At 46.4% G+C, this 18,677-nt stretch overlaps 1 protein-coding gene across 1 annotated transcript in view; it reads left to right on the top strand.

Annotated features, from left to right (window-relative positions):
* The first annotated feature begins 6,626 nt into the window (after positions 1 to 6,626).
* Positions 6,627 to 18,677, top strand: part of SRD5A2 (steroid 5 alpha-reductase 2) — a 55,604-nt gene continuing 43,553 nt past the window's right edge. Inside the window, exon 1 of the mRNA XM_075924919.2 lies at positions 6,627 to 6,987. Coding sequence (XP_075781034.1) covers positions 6,704 to 6,987 — 284 coding nt within the window. The 5' untranslated portion in view covers positions 6,627 to 6,703. The remainder of the gene's footprint in view (positions 6,988 to 18,677) is intronic.

Genomic DNA, 18,677 nt, shown 5'->3' with positions numbered 1-18,677 from the left:
TGTATGTCTACACTAGCCCCCTAGTTCGAACTAGGGAGCCTAATGTAGGCATTCGAACTTGCAAATGAAACCCGGGATTTAAATATCCCGGGCTTTATTTGCATGTTCCCATCCAGTCGCCATTTTTAAATGCCACTAGTCCAGACTAACTGCCCGTGGCTACACGCGGCAGTCAAATGGTAATTCGAACTAAGTCCTTAGTTCGAATTACATGTTACACCTCATTCCAGGAATAGCCCCTATTCTGCGTCTACATAGCGCTTATTTTGAAATAGCAATTTCAAAATAGGCGCTATTCTTTGTGGAATGAGGTTTACCAAGTTCAAAATAAGCCCTCCACTATTTCGAATTAATTTTGAAATAGCAGTTGGCTTGTGTAGCTGCTAGTACAGTTATTTTGAAATAAAGGCTGTTATTTCAAAATAACTTTGCTGTGTAGACATACCCTATGACTACACAGGTGTAACTGTCAGCAGGAATTGGACTGTGTTCTTGTTCCCATTTTGAATCCCACATATTTCATGCTTACCCAGAATTTTCCACTTGGGAAAGAAGTTAATTTGAGATGGGGGCAGAAAAATGAGAAGTAACTTCAGGTTTATTTTAGCTTTATGTTTTTGGAATGAATCTCAAAAGAAATCAAATGTGAGGTACTTTTATGATGGATTGGACTGCTAGAGAACCAGCAAATGGACTTGCCTTTAGCTTATTCAATCAGTCTTTTGGCCTGCTAAGAAAAGGACTTAAAATCCTTGAGAGAGAGAAAAACCTACACTTGTATGTTGAGCTTCTTCTACTGTTTTTGCAAGCATTTAAAAGTACAAAAATGAATTGGCCTGTGGAACTGTTGTGCTCTTCATTAAATATTTGTGGAACGGAAAGTTCTTAGAGTGATACTGGACAGCATGAAACCCAGCTGTTACGTCGTGTTCCAGCTGAGCTTTGAGGCATGGATGCTTTGGCATCTGAAGATTCCTCTTGAAGTTTCTGGTTCATGAAATAGAGGTTCCTCATGTTCCTACTACCACAATTATAGAACATGTTTTTGAAGCATCTTACAAATGTATCAACCAGCTGAGAAGGCTTTCTAAATGATCACCAATTAACTCAACAGTATGTGCCAAACAGGTGATCTGTATAGACAAGGGGGCGGATAGCTTCTGTGGTCTGTCCTGGGAAAGTTTGGAGGGCCTAGCTCTGCATCCCCAGAAAGAGTGGGGAGAAGTCAGCCAGCCCTCAGTGCCGCCCAGACTGCAGCCCTGAAACACCCCTTCCCCTCCAGCCTTCCTTACAGCTTTGACTACAGCCTATGAAACACTTGTGAGATTAACAGCACTTAAATCAGGGGTGGAGAACATAGGAGAACGTTGCCCACAGCTTACCTGGATCTGGCCCCTGAGGCTTAGGGCTCCTCCCAGCATTGGGGAGCATGCACTTATGCCCTAGCCCCCCCAAACCCTTCCCATGGGGCTAAAGCACACAAAGGCTATGTCTACACTACAGAGTTTTTCCAGGATACTGGAAGTATCTAGGAAAAACTCTGCGGCGTCTAGGGAGTGCGTCAGCTTTTTCAGAACAGTTTCCGAAAAAGTGGGCACGTTCTTTTGGAAGCCCCGTATTCCTTATTTTAGGAGGAATAAGGGATCTTCTGAAAGAGGAGGGTTTCCCCACATTTGGCCCCATGTAGAGAAAGCAGAAAAAGGTATGCAAATTGCGTATCTTTTTCCAGAAAAAGAACACAGTGTAGAAATAGCCAAAATCTATTAGTCTGGGCCCCCTAGGTTCTGGTGTGCGAGGGGAATATGGGGAGTGTCTTTCTCCTTCTCAATCAGGGGCCACATCAGAGAGAGCTTTTTTTCCCCCTTGCTTCTTGTGTACAGCCCCCAAATCATTTTTTCTGTGGGTCAGCGGCCCTAGACCCCAATAAAGTTCCCTGCCCCTAAATACATTCTATCCACTAAAAAAAGAATTAATATGCCCACTGGTAATGTACGGGCCTTAAAACTTTCACAAGTTTTATGCTCCTCAGGGAGCATGAGCATGGGACTGAGAATGGGAACAGTTGAAGAACAATAGAAACATGAACAATATTAACATAAGGGTCAGGCTGCTGCACATCTGCCTTAACAGAAGGATCTCAATTAACCATCACAAACAATTTTATCAGTGTTACTAACAACACAGTCAAGCTGCTAGTGCCTCAGGGTATGTCTACACTTGCACTCTAGTTCGAACTAGGGATGCAAATGTAGGCATTCAAAATAGTCAATGAAGCGGGCATTTAAATATCCCGCGCTTCATTAGCATGATCTCACCCGCGCATTACTTCGGTCAACAGCTGTTTTGAAAGTGAAAGTGTGTGTTGGGACGCGTTAGTTTGAACCAAGGCACCCGTACATCCAACTCCCACCTTCTCTCCCCCCCATGATGATTACACTGGCATGCACACTCAGGCTTCCCTTCCCTACTTCTGAGGCTGCTCTGAGCCCAGGCATGCTAGAACAGTTGCACTGACTGGGCTGCCAGGGAAGAGGCATGTGTCCCCTAGTTGATTTATTTTTCTCCATTTTTCTGCATGATGGGAACAGAAAAATGCAGGCCAAATGAATTCTGCACTTTCATAAGGGTGCAGAGAATATTGGTGCACATAACTAGATTCATTCCACACGAGTGGGAAAAATTAGAGGGAAAAGTCCCATATACTCTATGAGGGTATGTCTACACTACCACCCTAGTTCGAACTAGGGTGGTTAATGTAGGCAACCGGAGTTGCAAATGAAGCCCGGGATTTGAATTTCCCGGGCTTCATTTGCATATTGCCGGGCGCCGCCATTTTTAAATGTCCGCTAGTTCGGACTCCGTGCCCGCGGCTACACGCGGCACAAACTAGGTAGTTCGGATTAGGCTTCCTATTCCGAACTACCGGTACACCTCGTTCCACGAGGAGTAACGGTAGTTCGGAATAGGAAGCCTAATCCAAACTACCTAGTTTGTGCCGCGTGTAGCCGCGGGCACGGAGTCCGAACTAGCGGACATTTAAAAATGGCGGCGCCCGGCAATATGCAAATGAAGCCCGGGAAATTCAAATCCCGGGCTTCATTTGCAACTCCAGTTGCCTACATTAACCACGCTAGTTCGAACTAGGGTGGTAGTGTAGACATACCCTGAGTGCCTGAAGGGGAAAACATGCAACTTACATTCAGTGCTCAGTTTGGGGTATAATTGTGTTTAGCATAATACTTATTTTATACTCTATAAAGTAAAGCACATAATTGTGGGTATAAGTGTACAACAAAAAACAATGTATTGAAGCAGGTGAGTGCTGCTTCTGATTTTCCAATTTTAATTGATTCTTGTAATTTTTGCTGTAGCTTCATTTTACTGCTGCAACAAATTCTCTGTTCATAAAATAATAATAATCAACAACAGATAAGTTCTTAATAAAGTTACCCAGAGAAAAAGATGAAAAAGGTTATTCATCAAATGAGTTTGATACCCAGCTTGCAAACTTTGTCAGCAATCTTGGCTATCAAGATTTACATAGTTGGAACACAATAACAATACTCCTGGGGGGAGGGATTCTGTGTCCATATGGGGGGTGCATAATTTATATAGCCTGCATTTTTCTGTGCTCCGCATAAAGAAAATCTGCAGGGGGAAACATACCTCTTCCTGGGCAGCCCGAGTAGTGTGTCTGTTTCAGCCTGCCAGAGCAGACTCAGAGAAGGGGAAGAGAAGGAGGCTGGGCACTCATGCCAGTGATCACTGTTGGTGGGGAGGAGGGACAGGGCTGGGCTTACATAAGAATGTGCCAACAAAAGAAAGTGAAAGAGAGTCTCTCTGCCCCTGCTCTCTTCTCAAGTGTAGTGCTTTTTATTATGCAGGAGGTAGGCTGGAGGCACTGTACTGTATAATACAGTTATTAAAGTTGCTGTTGATGGTTAATTGATCTTATTGCCTATTGTTCCTAGTGTTAGTTAACTCTTCCCTTTCTCAGTCAATTCCCCCAAGGAGCATAAAACTTGTGAAATTTTTAAGGCCTCTACATTGCCAGAGTGATGTAAAAGAGTCTTCTTATAAATGACAGTAAGGGAATCCTCAGATAGGAAGCCATAATGAAGTATGCTGCTCTGCAATTGCAGGTAAATGTTTCTGCACTGATGTCAGACAGTGACAGAAAAGAATCACAGTTGGCTAGGACTGCACTGAACAAAATGTTTACCACTGTTCGGTACCTATTTCAACAAGGAATAGCACTGTGGACCTGAGAGCATGATTCAAATTTGATGCAGCTCTTGTTCCTCTTCAGTACAGATTCAGAGGAACTGAGACAGTGGCCTAATCACACAAAATACAGGTGGTTATCACATGAGGTTATTAATGAAAAAATCAAAATTATGACAATGATAATTGCATAAGATAAAGCTTTCTAAGGCTTATACTATTGTAATGGAAGATTTGTCAAGAAAAGAACAAGTTCGTTTTTTAAAGGTTATTTTCTAGTGAAATAACCTTTCACTAGACTGGCACTAGACTAGTGAAGACTGGCAGATTTATGAGTTTATACCATGGTTGCTATTTCTCTTTTCAAAATCGTGTGCTTTGCCTTTTTCTGATTGTTGGGAGCAGCATTATAATGCAGCTAGTAATGTCTCTGGTAAATTTACTGGAGCCAAACCAGAGGATTGAGAGCTAAGAGAGGAATTTCTGCATTATGCTACACATTCCCTTAACCTTGCCACACAGAATGCCCTGTACAATATTCCAGAATTTTGTGATATGTTTTTGATGGTGAAAGATCTCATCAATGCCTTGAAGAAGTCACGAAAGTGTATGGCAGTATTCGGAGAGTTTCAGAGAGGGGAACTTCTTTTATGATGTTTGTGCCTAACAAAATGGACATTAATGATCAGCAGCATTAAATCACTGCTCAACAACAATGAAGCCATGAATAAATGTAGTCACTCTTCAGATACATCTGGCTCAAAATGTAGTGGATTTTCAAAGCAACTTAAATATTTTTCAACATACTTTACACTAATAGTTCTTGTGGAATCCATGGGTCCTGTGGAAGAAGTTAATGCAAATATTCAAAGCCCAAATATGTCATTGACAAGCATTTTATAGAAAGTTGGTCTATTGGGAAAGGTGTTGAGTGGGATGCCCACTGACTGGTCATGTAATCCCTTCTGAGACACAATAATAAGTATGGCAAGAAATCTTTATTCACATGATGACTCCCAAGAAAATGCAAGTCACAAAGATGGCTCAACCATGGAAGTCTCTGTCCTTCAGTGATCCCAAAGAGTGTTTTCATCAGTATATGTTGAGATCATTGATACTTGAAAAGTTTCCATTGAACAGTGGTTTTCAACAGAAAGCTTTATATTTGCAGTAAAATTGGAGAAGCATATAACTAATGCAGTAAACGGCTCAGCACAAGACATTGTCCCAATAAGTGAAGATTTCAGTGGTGACATTAACATGCACTCTTCATTTAGAAATGTTGAGCAATATTTGCAGATCAAGAAATTGTCATCTTAAATCAGTGAGTGAAGTGCAGAAACCAAATGAAGGCTTGATTGATGCAGTCAGAAGTTACAATTCTTCTGAAATTATTCTACACAGCTCTGACTACAGTCTGCACCACAGAGCCATGGTTCAATTACCTGTGCAGACTGAATATTTGTAAATGACAATTGGCCATGAATGTCTAAATCACATGGCATTTTCGCGCATTCGTAGGAACTGTACCTTTGAATTGGACATAGCAAGTCTCCTGGATGATTTCATTTCAAGAAAAACCAAACAACGTTAAAAACAGTTTCCTGCCTCCTGATTGGTAAATGCTAAATAGTATTTCTTCTGAAATCTATGTCTTTTATAACATTAGTGTATGTTTTGGAGTTTAAACTTTATCTTTATGTAAGTTACATTTTTTGTGGTGTACGCTTACAAACTGTATCTGATCATATGTCACGTTTATTTGCAGATTATTAGTGTTATGTATTGCTTTCATTCTTTTTATTTTTGCGACTATAACTGCCATTCTTTATTGTATATCATATTCATTCCATGTTCTGTCCTTGTTGTGGCTTTAACTATTGTTAACAGTACCTGTTGTTTTGCTGGTTTAATTATTTAAATGCAGTGCTTTCCTAAGCCAGTACAGCTAGGCACTGAACGGTGTCATTTTACATGAAAAACAATTAGAAGAGCACCACAAAAGAAGGGGCTACATTTTGTTTTAATTGATCCAAGCGTGCTTAGTTGTTTCCATATTCACAAGAGCTGTGTGTTAGCATGTGTAGACAAGAGCAATGCCTAGAATACAGCATGTCATATGTAAGTAGTATTAACAAAGTGGATATTCTTGGTTAAATAGTTGTTCTTACAATAGTGATATTGTGCAATATAGATTATTAGACATTATTTAAAAAAAAATCCAGCTGGGTTTACCAGGCAGGTGTGGTGTGTGTGGGGGGGGAATTGGACCTTTTCTGGGCACCAGCAAAAAGTATGCAGACCTGACACCCCTGGACTGTCAAGGGCAGGGATTCCCGCATGTGCCTAGGGCAAATCAGCCTGCAGGAGGGTTGCCCCTCCCTGCCCCAGCTCCCCTCCCAAATGGAGGCTGGGCGGGGAGACCAGTGCTTTATTAAGGCCGGGGCTGGCGGTGCCCTGGGCTGCCCCCATCCCTAGCATGCAGTGCTCCCCGAGCCTGGCGCTCGCCCTCAGCTCCCTCCTGGGTGTCCTGGCGCTCATGCAGCTCTACCGCAACTTCCGAACCCCGGCCAGGTACGGGAAACACGACGACAGGTCGGACAAGCTGCGGGCCAGGCTGCCCGCCCGCTGCGCCTGGTTCCTGCAGGAGCTGCCCGCGTTCCTGGTGCCCACGCTGCTGCTGGCGATGCGCAGCCCGCCCCGCCTGGAGCCTGTGGGCTGCCGGCTGCTGAGCGGCATGTTCTGCGGGCACTATTTCTACAGGTACCCGAGCCCCGCCCGGGCCGCCGGGCGGGCTTTCTGGGGGGTGGGGCACGGGCTCGGTGGGAGGCTCTTGGGGGGGGGGGCGAGCTTTCGGTGGGGCTCGCGGGCTCGCTTACGGGAAGCCCGAGCTGGGGGGGGGGGGGCTCGCTGTGGAGCGCGGGCTCGCAGGCGGGGCTCTGCGGGGAGGAGCCGAGCTCTGGGGCGGGGGGCTCGCGTGGCGGTGCAGACTCTGGCGGGCTCGCCGGACTTCTACCTTGCTCCGAGCCGCGAGCTGCCCCTGCCACTGCCCGGGCGCTCCCGTCTGAAGGACGCGGCTGAGGCGAGGGATCCCTCTTCCCCGGTCCCTTCTTCCCTGCCGGTGGCGCTGCGGTCCAAACCCCCTGTCGTTCCCGGCCTTTGTTCCGGGAATTACCCGGTCCTGTCAGTGCTCCCGGGGACCGAACGAGGCTCCGGTCACCCAGGGGAGGCGGCACATCCCCGCCCACCCCCTTGTGTTGGCAAAGCGCGGGGAGATGCGAGGTCCCGAACCCACCGCCGCCTGGTGCGTGGTGCCTGCACTTACTGGAGCCGCGCGAGACAAGCTGTCTCGGATTCCCCTCAGGGGACACATCCCTGCGGCCGCCAGGGGGCTCTGCGGGAGCTGGGGACATGCCCTGCTCTGACCTCAAGCGTTGTTCTTCGGCAGCAGCCTGCCCCATCCCACCCCACTTCCACCTTGTACCCAGGGCTTGAATAAGAAACGGGGGTTTGCCTCACTGGGCACGACACACGTGCCTTGGATCACGGCCCACAACTGGCATGTCACTTCCTGAGCCCACAGATTTGTTCTGGAGAGATGGGATCTCCCCTCTCGCCCCCTTTTGGTTTTTCTACGTGGAGTTTGAATAGGAAGCTGGGGCATGCCTGACTCCTTGACTAAAATACTTATTAGGTCGCTCCCCAAGTGACCTGTTCCCATGACTGTTCTTTTACTATGCAGAGATGAGGGCATGCCATTCCTAGACGCGAGCTTCTAATAGATGACCCCTGTTTTAATGATGAGCTTGCTTTGTGAGTAAATAAGAGACAACATGCATCTACAAAATCAACAAAAAGCAGTATTTAGCCAATTTGTTGCAAATCCAGCTGTAAGATTTGAAGATTCTGTCATTGTTACCAATGAAGAGGTCTTGTGGGGACTTAGTTTTGTTGCTAGATGAATTAAAAACAGGGGACACGGCTAATTGTTTTAAGTTATAGAGGTAGGAACGGTCTTTTCCTTATTATACCACAAAAATGATCGGAAGACATTATATGCAGGTGGCTCCCCAATAATCATGTTTACTAAGGACATGCAAATGTATAATAAATACCTACTGTAATGCACACTTCTGTGCAGCGTGATTTCTGATGGCTTCTGAAACAGAAAACAGGGGCACCAACACAGTGTTCAAAACTACTTTAAAAAATACTACCCTATACCTTTTACTCCTGAGGGGATTCTGCACCTCTGTGCGGGCTCACAATTCACATGGCCCGCATTTTTCTATGCACACTTCTCCCCTCGCCCCGAAAAAGTTTTTAAAAATTCCGCTGGAGGACACAAGCCTCTTCCTGGGCAGCCCCGGCAGTGCGTCTGTTCCAGCCCGCCTGAGGAAACTCCATGGAGGAGGTGGAGGGGGTAGAGGGCCTGTGTGACCACCTTGGGGGGGTGCCAACAAGCTAGAGAGAAAAAGACTCTTGTCCCTGTCTCTGCAGCTTCCTGGCTGTAAGGTTAGAGCTTTTTATTATGCAGGAGGCAGTCTAGAGGCACAAATGTAGCACCCTGACTGAGTAGTAAAGTTGTTAAAGTTGCTGTTTATGGTTAATTGATCTCATTCTTGGAGACAGAAATGTAGCAGCATTCCTTTTGAAAGTTAACTGTTCTCATTAATCTGTGAAAGTTTTGAGTCCTTCTCCCCTTCTCCACCCCCCACACTGTACACTGCTTTTTAAAGAAGCCTTATTATGAAATGACAATGAGGGAATCCTCAGCTAGGAAGATATGTGCTTTTTCATTTTTTCTTGTGTCAAAGTGGCACAATGGGGTTAGATTATAGCTCAGGATTTATTTTACCTACCCATTTTAAAAAAAAAGACTTTGGGAGGTGCTTGAGTCTGATTGTCTTGAAACATTATTGACTGTTTGGTAAATGTTTTATTTGCCCTCCAAGTAACCAGCCAGGTCCAGGACAGTAAATATAAAACTCTATGACTTTCCAGTGTAAAAATCTGAGTAACTTAAAAAGACATTCTACTATTTTTTTCTGCTTAGTATTCTGTAATTTAAATGAAAATCCAGAATTATAACTGGAATGCAGCATATTAGTTACCAAGTGTTTGTAACTTAATTGTCATGTGTTTAGGAATGCCAAAAAAAATATTGTGACTTAATTTTGTATTGTAATTTAAATAATTTATCAAAATAATTGAAATGGGGGTAATTATATTGCATTATTTTAACAAAATATGCAGAATCCCCTCAGGAGCAAATATTTGAACAAGCTAGTATCTGTAGTGTTGCTATGAAGCTAATAAAACAGTTATAGTTTAATGGAATTTGGAGAACTCTGTGAGACTGGAATGTTTCCATCTCGATTCCTATTTTAATCCCAGATTTCCATTAGGAAATCCTGTTTTACCAAGTGTGTGGATGTACACAAAATGGTCCCCAGTGTCATCAGTTATCTCAACAACTTTAAATCTATAATAACAGCACCTTTTCTTTAATAAATTATACTGTTAATACAAATAATGCTAATGACTTTTATTGACCTAAGTCATATTTGAAAACATTTTCCATATTAATGTTAATTTTCAAGTTACATGGAAAAGAGCTATAGAGAGAGCAAATGAAGGATTTTTCTGGGGAAGGGGTATTTCATTTTGTCTGAACAATCAGTGAATGGTATTTGAAAATATTCAGGCCACTACTTTGAGATACATCAATAACATCCATCTTGTTTTCTTTCAACATACTTGCTATCTTGCACAGAAATCTCTGATGGAAACAGCAGGTCAATTTTTTTAATCTTTCTGTGATCAGATTTAACTGTCAATGTAATGATATGTTGTATGGTTCACCATTAATGAAATGACAAGTACTTGTTGATGTAATCTAGTGCCCTTGTCCACTTTGACTCTGAAACTGTAATATAAATAAACAGATGCTATTTATTAATTAAATGTTTTAATTAATTGAGCAGTATTTGTTGTTAGTGTTGGTTTACTGGAGAACAGTTGTAGCCATCATAAGTTGAACCCTTATTTCCCATAGGCGCAATGTTATAAATGGAAGTTCCATTCCTGGAAACCCATTTCATACCCTAAAAATACAATCAGGCCAGGTACTACTGTAAAACAGCCAGCCACATCTCCCAGCCCCACCTGCTGCGATTCCCATGAGGCCACGTGAAGGGAGAAAGAGCCTCCCACTTTCCCCCATGGGAGTTGTAATCCTCATTGCACCGGGCTTGAGAAACCATGCTGGGCCAGACCAGGGCGGTCACTAGGGACAGGCTGCACAAATATCCCAGGCCCACAGCAGCGCTGATCAGGTCCGGGGCAAGGCCCCAGCCTGGCAGGGTTCCAGTTCAAATGCCGCCCGCTGCTGGTAGGGTTGCCAGATGCTCTCCCAAAAAATACCGAACATGTGGGCTAAAAATTTTTGTCGAGCAAAAAAAAACAAAACACCAAACCCCACACCACCCGGCTTCAGAACACAACCACAGGACAATATGCATTTGACCAGAGGCTCCCAACGCCAATCGCAGCTCCGCCTCCCAGTCGCTCCCCCGCCCCTGCCAGGCTTCCATCCGGTGCCCAGCTGGAAATTGAGAAAATACCGGACATTTCAGATGTCTAGTATTTTCTGAATTTTTTTTACCGGGCAGAGAGTGCAAATACCGGACTGTCCGGTATAAAACTGGACACCTGGCAACCCTAACACTGCTGGCCGGCACTGGTACTGCCACGTGGAGTCTGCATCTGACGGTGTGGGTCTGCCATTGTAAATGCGGGGGGGTCGTAAGTCAGGCGGTCATAAGTCAGGGGTCGCCTGTACACCTATATTTGAGTAGACCTAAGGATTTGTATTTAAATTTCCTATTTTACATGAAGGGAATTTTCTTCATGAATTTCTGCATAGAATTGCTGCATGAATTTGGTGCTCTCTGCCTCTCCCTAAGGAGGTATTTATGGTCTGTAATCCAGACACTACCATTGACTGCTCCAGACATCCATATGGACAGGATAACGGCGATAAAGCTGTGAGTACAGAAGGTCCAGTGACCGGGCGTAATAGATTCAGACATTTTCTGGCCAGAGGGAACCTGGAGCGCGTGGCTCATGGGCGGCCCCGGGCGCGCGGCCAGTATTCCTTCATTAAATCTAGGGTTGTAACAATGCTTCTCCCAATCATTCTAAGCTCATCCATCTGTGCCAGAGAATAAGCATCAAATTTTGGAACTGCATTGTCCTTCCTAAGATCTATGCAAAAACACAGGGACCAATGACTGGGCCCTGTCACCTCTGGAGTCTCAAAAGCTGGAGGAGCCGGCACCCAGTTAATTCCCCACTTTCCCAGAAGCGGTGGGGTCAGGATTTAGCCTGGGGGTGTCACGTGTCAGCCTCCAGCCACAGAGCTCTGAGCACTTTCCTGGCTGTGCAGTGGGAGGGCTGGCTCTGAGTTCACTACTTCCCCATCACACCTGCCCACCCCACTGCCTCTGCCAGTTCCCCTTCATCCCTGTGACCCCCATACCACCTCCCCAGTCAGGGCGTGCTGGTGCTGAGTAAGTCCGGTGTGAAAAGTGACATTTGTACATTTGTTAATATCCCTTTTCACAGACTTCATATCTAGCAAGTCTTTTAAAAAATCAACCAAAAAAGCAGAAGAAACAGCAAGAAAAATATACCAGAATGTGCAAAATACCTTCTGTTGTGTTTAGGTCCAGTAGTAAAGATTTAAGACAACTGTACATTGTCATGGAAAAATATGTTGAAAGAACCCCTGCCCTAGTGAATGTGACTGCTGCTGTTGAAAGGTAATTTTTGAGATCATGGAGCCTAAAATAAACCCAGGAGGGCTGCAGAGAAGCTCAGGAGAAAGGCAGAAGACTCGTTGGACTTTGATACCCTGGATAGGGTTGCCAGTTTGGGTTGGAGGGGCTCCTGCAGATTTCATCCCAGAACATTATCTTTAATTAAAGATTAATCTTTAATTCTTGGAGAGTCCAGGACAATCCTGAAGAATTAACCACCCTAATCCTGGAAAGGGAGGCTCATGGTCTTAGCCAGAGGGTCAGGTGGAGTCACCATAGTGAGCAGATGCCAAGATCGGTGGATCCATTGCCAATCCCGAAACTCTGACAAAGGTCTGCCAAGACACCCACAGAACCCCCACCGCCCGAAAGGTGGGTCCTGATGCTTCTTGTCCAAGGGTCTAGGAACCAATGGTGACCCTCCTCGCCCAGGGGGCGACGTAGTCCCCTGCCAGATGAATCTGCCCGATCAGCTCAACCCGAGCTGGGGCCCTACTTTGCCTGTGGCAGCAGGGGCCATTTACAGCAGGACTGTCCCAAGATGGACTATAGCTTCTGCCAGATTTGTGCTGCAGAAGCCCATGCCCACCGACCATCCCCACCAAAGCTGACAACCCCTGTTGGAGTGAGACCATGGGAAGCCATGGCCCTCCTTGACTCGGGGTGTGGGCAAATCCTCTACAGAAGTGGGGTTATTCCCGACCCCATAATGATGGAAGGGGAGCTCCGATTACAATGCATTCATAGTGAGGTAAAGGCCTGTCCCCACGTTAGGATGCCCATGATGATAAATGGGATCACGGAGGAGATGGTAGTAGGCATGGCTGCCACACTAGCTCACCCCATCATCCTTGGCGGACTGGCCCAGGTCGTATCCCACAGTATTCAGACTCCTCCCAGCCAGGTAGCTTGAGAATGTAATCGCCAGCTCCTGCTTCGGGTGTGGGAAATTGTGGAGAAAGAGATTCCGCCCATGTTGGATCTAGGAGTCATGGAGCAGTCCAGAAGCAAGTGGCGGAGCCCCCTCCTACTCATCCTGAAGCCTGACAAAAGTTTCTGATTCTGCATCGATTTTGGTAAGGTAAACGCAATCTCAAAATTTGATGGTTACCCAATGCCCCAAATGGAAGGGCTTCTAGATCATCTCAGGACTACGAATTATATCACCATCCTTGATCTGACCAAAGAGTATTGGCAGATCCCCCTGGATCAGAGCTCCCAGGAAAAGACTGCATTTACCACCCCATCCGGACTGATCTACTTTGTTCGGATGCCTTTCATCCTTCCTGGGGCCTCAGCTACCTTCCAGCATACGCTGGATCGTCTCCTGAGTCCTCGCACAGCCTATGCTGCAGCCTACATAGTCAACATAGTCATGTATAATCAACACTGGGATAAACATTATCTACAAATAGCTGCCATCCTTTGGAACCTCTAGGATGCGGGCCTCACTGCCAACCCAGGAAATGCCAGGTCAGATGGCAGGAAACCACATAATTGGGGTATCACTTAGGACATGACCTGGTGCGCCCCCTCGTAGGCAAGGTGGAGGCCATATAAAAGTACTCTGCTCCCTCCATGAAGTAGAAAGTGTGGCATTTTCTAGGGCTGGCTAGCTACCACCATGGCTTCATGCCTGAGTTCACAGCCATTGCAACTTCCCTTACCGTGCGACTGACCAAAGATAGCCTGCAGCAGGTGCAGTGGTTGCCTGAGTGTGAGAAGGCCTTCCAGACCATGAAGGATGCATTGTATAGAGAGCCTGTCCTATTCAGCCCAGATTTCGACTACCCCTTCATTGACAGACAGATGCCTTGGAAGTTGGGCTGGGTGCAGTGCTCTCTTAGAAGGTGGATGGGGAGGAACACCCCCTCCTCTATATCAGCTGAAAACTCTTCCTCAGGGAGCTCAATTACTCTGTTATTGAGAGAGAGTCCCTTGCCATTAAATGGGTGATTGAGGCCCTGCGTTATCTCCTCCAGGACTCCTTTGTGCTGGCCATTGACCATCCACCCCTAAAGTGGCTGCAAACAATGAAAGGCACCAAGGCCCAGGTAATGCAGAGGTACCTCACCCTGCAGCAGTACATGTTTACGATCCAGCATTGATGAGGGAAAGAAAATGCTAATGCAAACTGTCTATCCAGCCTGGGAGAGGATCAAGATCCCAGCCCTGGAGACTGGGAGCTGTACTTAAGCAGGGGTGTTTGTAGTGAGCAGAGGTGGCTGCTCACAGACCAAGAAGGGGAAGAACCCCTCTCTGAGCCCTGGTGGGCTGAGCCTAGCCCTGCCCCTTTACCTGCCCAGAAGTCAGGGGGCAGGACTAGCTGTATAAAAAGCCAGGCCAGAAGCTCAGAGGAAGGAGCCGCCAGTGGAAGCAGAAGCCTGCCCTATGCTCCTAGGCTGGGAAGTGGCTGAGGACCTTGCAGATGCCAAGGACAAGCCCAGACCGCCAGGCCCTCAGCCCGAGGAGGAAACCCTGCTAGCTTTACCTGAGGGTTCAGACCCTGATGACCCTGGGGACCAGCCATGGAGCCAGGTACACTCCAAAGGGAAGTCTGGACTTGGCCCAGGGAAAGCTGATGCGGATCAGGCTGACTTGAGCGTACTTTGGTGAGTCAGCGTGTTACAGCTGGATCCCTACTGACCCCAGTGGCAGTCAACCTGACCACTGCCAGGGCCCTGGGCCAGGATGCAGTAGAGTAGGGAGGTCCTGTGTTCCCCCCTGCCATCCCAATTCCCGCTGCCCCCCCCTCCCCGCTTTGTACTACAAACTGTGTTTGGACTATCTACTATAAACTGTGTTTGGAATATTGACCCCACCCTGCGCTAGGGCCTGGGCTCACCTGCGCACTACAGACTGAGTTTGTTTACTTGCCCCACCCTGTACTAAAGGGACTATGGGTGGTGGATTTCTATGCCTGGCTCAGCCCAGTGACTGGGCTTGCACAGATGGGGTGGGTACTGGCCTGAGCATAGGACTAAGCCAGTTGGCTTACACATGGTCTGTTGTGGACATGTGCCATGACATCATCATTTTTAACCCCTTATATCTTTACCCAAAGATTCTCAACAAGCCTGTCTCCCATTTCCATCTTAACTTCAGTCCAAGTATATATTTTTAATATATAAGGCAACACCTTTTTTCCCTGCCCATCCTTCTTGAGCAAGCTGTACCTTCAATATTCCAGTCATGCGTATTATCCCCCCAAGTCTCTGTGATGCCAACTATGTCATAGCTGTGTTTGTTTACTACCATGACGAGTTCTTCCTGCTTAATCTCCATAGTCAGGATTGCCAACAGGGGTGGCATGCTACAGGTGGCGCTGAGGGCTGGCTGCCCTGCCCCGCCCCTTCCAGGCACACAGAGGTGCCCCCTGCCCATCTTGCCCAGGGGCCCAGCATGGCTGTCTGCTCCCCTGCCCATACTTCTTGTATTAGTACACAGACATCTAAGATACTGATTTTATCTAAGTTTTTGGCATTGGGCAGGAATATTTCCTCTTTTTTCTCTCTGGGTTATTACTTGATCTCATGTGGGCCACTTATTCAGAGTAATTGCATTTCCTCTGATAAAATGAGTTTTCAGAATAAATGTCTGCTTATCCTTGTAGTTTGTACTATTTTTAATGTGGAGGCGAGTGCTTTTTGTGCTGTTCACATTCTGATTGCTCGTGAACTCTTTAAACTCTCTGCTCCAGTGGAGCAACTAGTTTTTTGAAGTGATCTGTCTGCATAATTATCAAACAGTTATTTTTGGAGAAGAATAGCAGGGAGTGTATTGTTGAAACACACACTTGTGTGTACTGCTGCTAATATGCAAGAATGGCCATAACACTCTGCTAGTATGGATGCAGCTCAGATACAACCATCAGGACGTAGCAAGGGCAGGCATGAAGCATTGTGATATCAGCAGGTCACTTCACTGCAGAAGTAATTTGGGCTCTGAGGTAAAGGCCTTTAACCCCTTTCCCATCCAGAGAGAGAAACCTCTGTCCAGAATTTAGTGGTGCTTTTAACATCTTGCAGGTCAATCCTTGAGTATGAGCTACAGCATGAGTGGACTTTTATACAGGTTGGTAACCCTTCCCTCCACTGCCACACACACACTTTGGGTGATCACACAGACTAAGCTATTTGAATACTGATAATCATCTAATGTCCTACAATCCTCTCCTCCTTCAATCCCTACAGTTCACTAGAAAATAACTGTTCCAGCCTGTCTCTGTCAGTTCTGTCTTCCTGCTCCTGGCTCATCTAGCCAGTCCTAATCTCCCCTCCTTAGGTATCTCCTCTCAGTTTCCTGGCCCAGCAAATCCTAGCGTTAACTCTCTGGACTCCACATCCCAGCCTTTTTGCCCATGCCTAGCACTTGCCTTCTAGGTCCTCATCTGATTTCTCTTCACCACCCCAGCCTCCAGTTGCTGTTGTCCATGTTCCCAATCCTCACTGGTTGTCTGTCCCTCCTTAGGCTCCTTGTCCCATCTCAATCTTTGCCCTCCTTCTTCCACAGATCCTCGTTCCAGACTTTGTGCTCCCCACCCCATGCTCCATGTATCAATCTGCTCCCCAGCCCAGGTCCAGTTCTTGTCCCTTATGCATTTGATTCTGGCAGCTTCCTCCGTTATGTTGCCTGTGCCCAGCGGAAGGATACTGAGAGCATAGGAGACAGTATCTCCCTGCCCTCAGTTCCAGTGCCCACTACTGACCCAGCCCAAAGCATCCCAGATTTGCAATTGCAGGACAAAAATCTTGTTTAGTCCAGGGCTGCATCATGTTCAATATGGACCAAATTTCCAAGGACTGTAGCTCCAAAGCTAGCTGCTGAGTGTGTGTGAACTGGGGTTTCTCCCCCACACACCGCTTATAATTTGGCACAATTTGGATGGATTTTCATAGAACAGCAACGGCACATGCCAGTCTCAAAAGCTGTCTCCTTGCCAAATTCTGAGTCCCTGCTCCAAAAACATGGTGGCCCTAGAGCTTCTCAGAGAAAAGGTTATAAAAGCAAAATATTTTTTTCCCCTAGGCTTGTTCTTGGAAACGGCTGAACCAATTTAGCTTACATTTTTCAATAGATAAAGTTTGGTAAAGTTGTGATCAACTGAAAACAGGGTCCTTTTATGGGACGTGTCAGGCAACTTTAGAAATAGGTGGTGCTAATGTAATGCCAACCGGTGGAATCAAACCTGAGACCGCTGGAGCTTAGTGCATGAGCTTCTATTGTTTGAGATAAGTCAGCAGCCTGGCAGCTAAGGCTGTAGAGAGGAAACACATTCTTTCTCTCTGTAAGTGGTCTAAATTCCATTACATGGGACAGTGAACCACACCCAGTAGGTGCGTGGGTTACACTAACAGTGTCAGTTGTAATCAGAGATGAATGCGAGCTGTTGTGAAGACCGGTATGGCATACTGGTAAGAACCAGCCATTGGTACCAGCCCGTACACAGCCAATGTGTTTTAACGCGGCTGCTTCTTTTGCTTCCCCCGTCTCAGCAGCAGAACATTAAGGTGCTGCCACAGCCAGGGGCAGATGAGGATTTTGTGGGGCCCAGGGCAGCACAATTTCGCGGGGCTCCCCCTTTGACACGGTGCATGCCACCTCACTCGCCCTGCCCTATATCTGCCACTGGCCACATCAGTGCTACTGGACCATACTGGCAGGACCACAAACAGAAGGGGAGCAAAAGGGGCAGTTGTCGTGGAGGCTGGCTATTTAGAAATAGCCTAGGCTCCTGGCTGCCACAGCAGCAGCCAGGAACCCTGAGCCCTTCGAATATAGTCAGCTTCTGACACTACAGTCCTCTGGCTCTTGGCTGCTGTGGTAGCAGTGGCTATGAAGGGCTGGCTTTTGGAGTCTGCCACCAGTCCTGCTCCTTCTGCCTGAAGCCAGAGGCCCAGAGCTGCCCCCCTCAAAGGATGCTAGCCTGAATGCACCAGTAAGTCCCCACATTCATTTTCACCCCTGTCTGTAATGCGCACAATACATGTAAATGCCTCTTGTAATCCAGCTTTTTTTATGATAAATATCACAAGCTAAAAATAGAAGAGAGAGTCCATCCTCTTGCAAGGACAAGCTATATTGTGCTAGCAAAAAGAGGATATAGCAAATATTAAAGGCCGGTTGGCCTTTCCAGACAAAAGAAGCATGATTGTGACCCAGGGACATTTTGGTGACAACTGGCGGAGGGCACGAGTACTTAGAATTTTATAGGAATCTCTTGGGCCAGGTATATACATGATTCACTAAAAGGTGACATGTGAGGTCTCTCCCAATAGCCAGTGATCTGCTTCTAGTCATAATCATTGCAGAAGGTATATCTGGAAGGTGATAAGCATGCTCCTGTCCAGCAGATGGGAAGAGATGCTTATCTTTCTTTGGTCTCTTGTGTGTATTGTGTATTGTCTACTTCACAACAGAGGCCTGGCTCAAAATGCTAATCAAGAAGTTGTACAATTGATCAGAAATCAGCATTCAGGAGCAAAAAATAACAGCAGGGCATATTCTGCTTATCAGTATAGAGAATGGGTTACAGGGACGTATAACTGCGAGGGCAACAATCTTTTCAACTGAGACAAGCTGACAGCATGACTTGTCTCATGCACCAAAGATCATCCTCTAGCCTGGCTG

This window comes from Pelodiscus sinensis, chromosome 3 (genome assembly GCF_052426305.1).
Source record: "Pelodiscus sinensis isolate ZL-2025 chromosome 3, ASM5242630v1, whole genome shotgun sequence".
Classification (NCBI taxonomy): domain Eukaryota; kingdom Metazoa; phylum Chordata; order Testudines; family Trionychidae; genus Pelodiscus; species Pelodiscus sinensis.
This window is presented reverse-complemented; position numbering and strand designations above follow the sequence as displayed.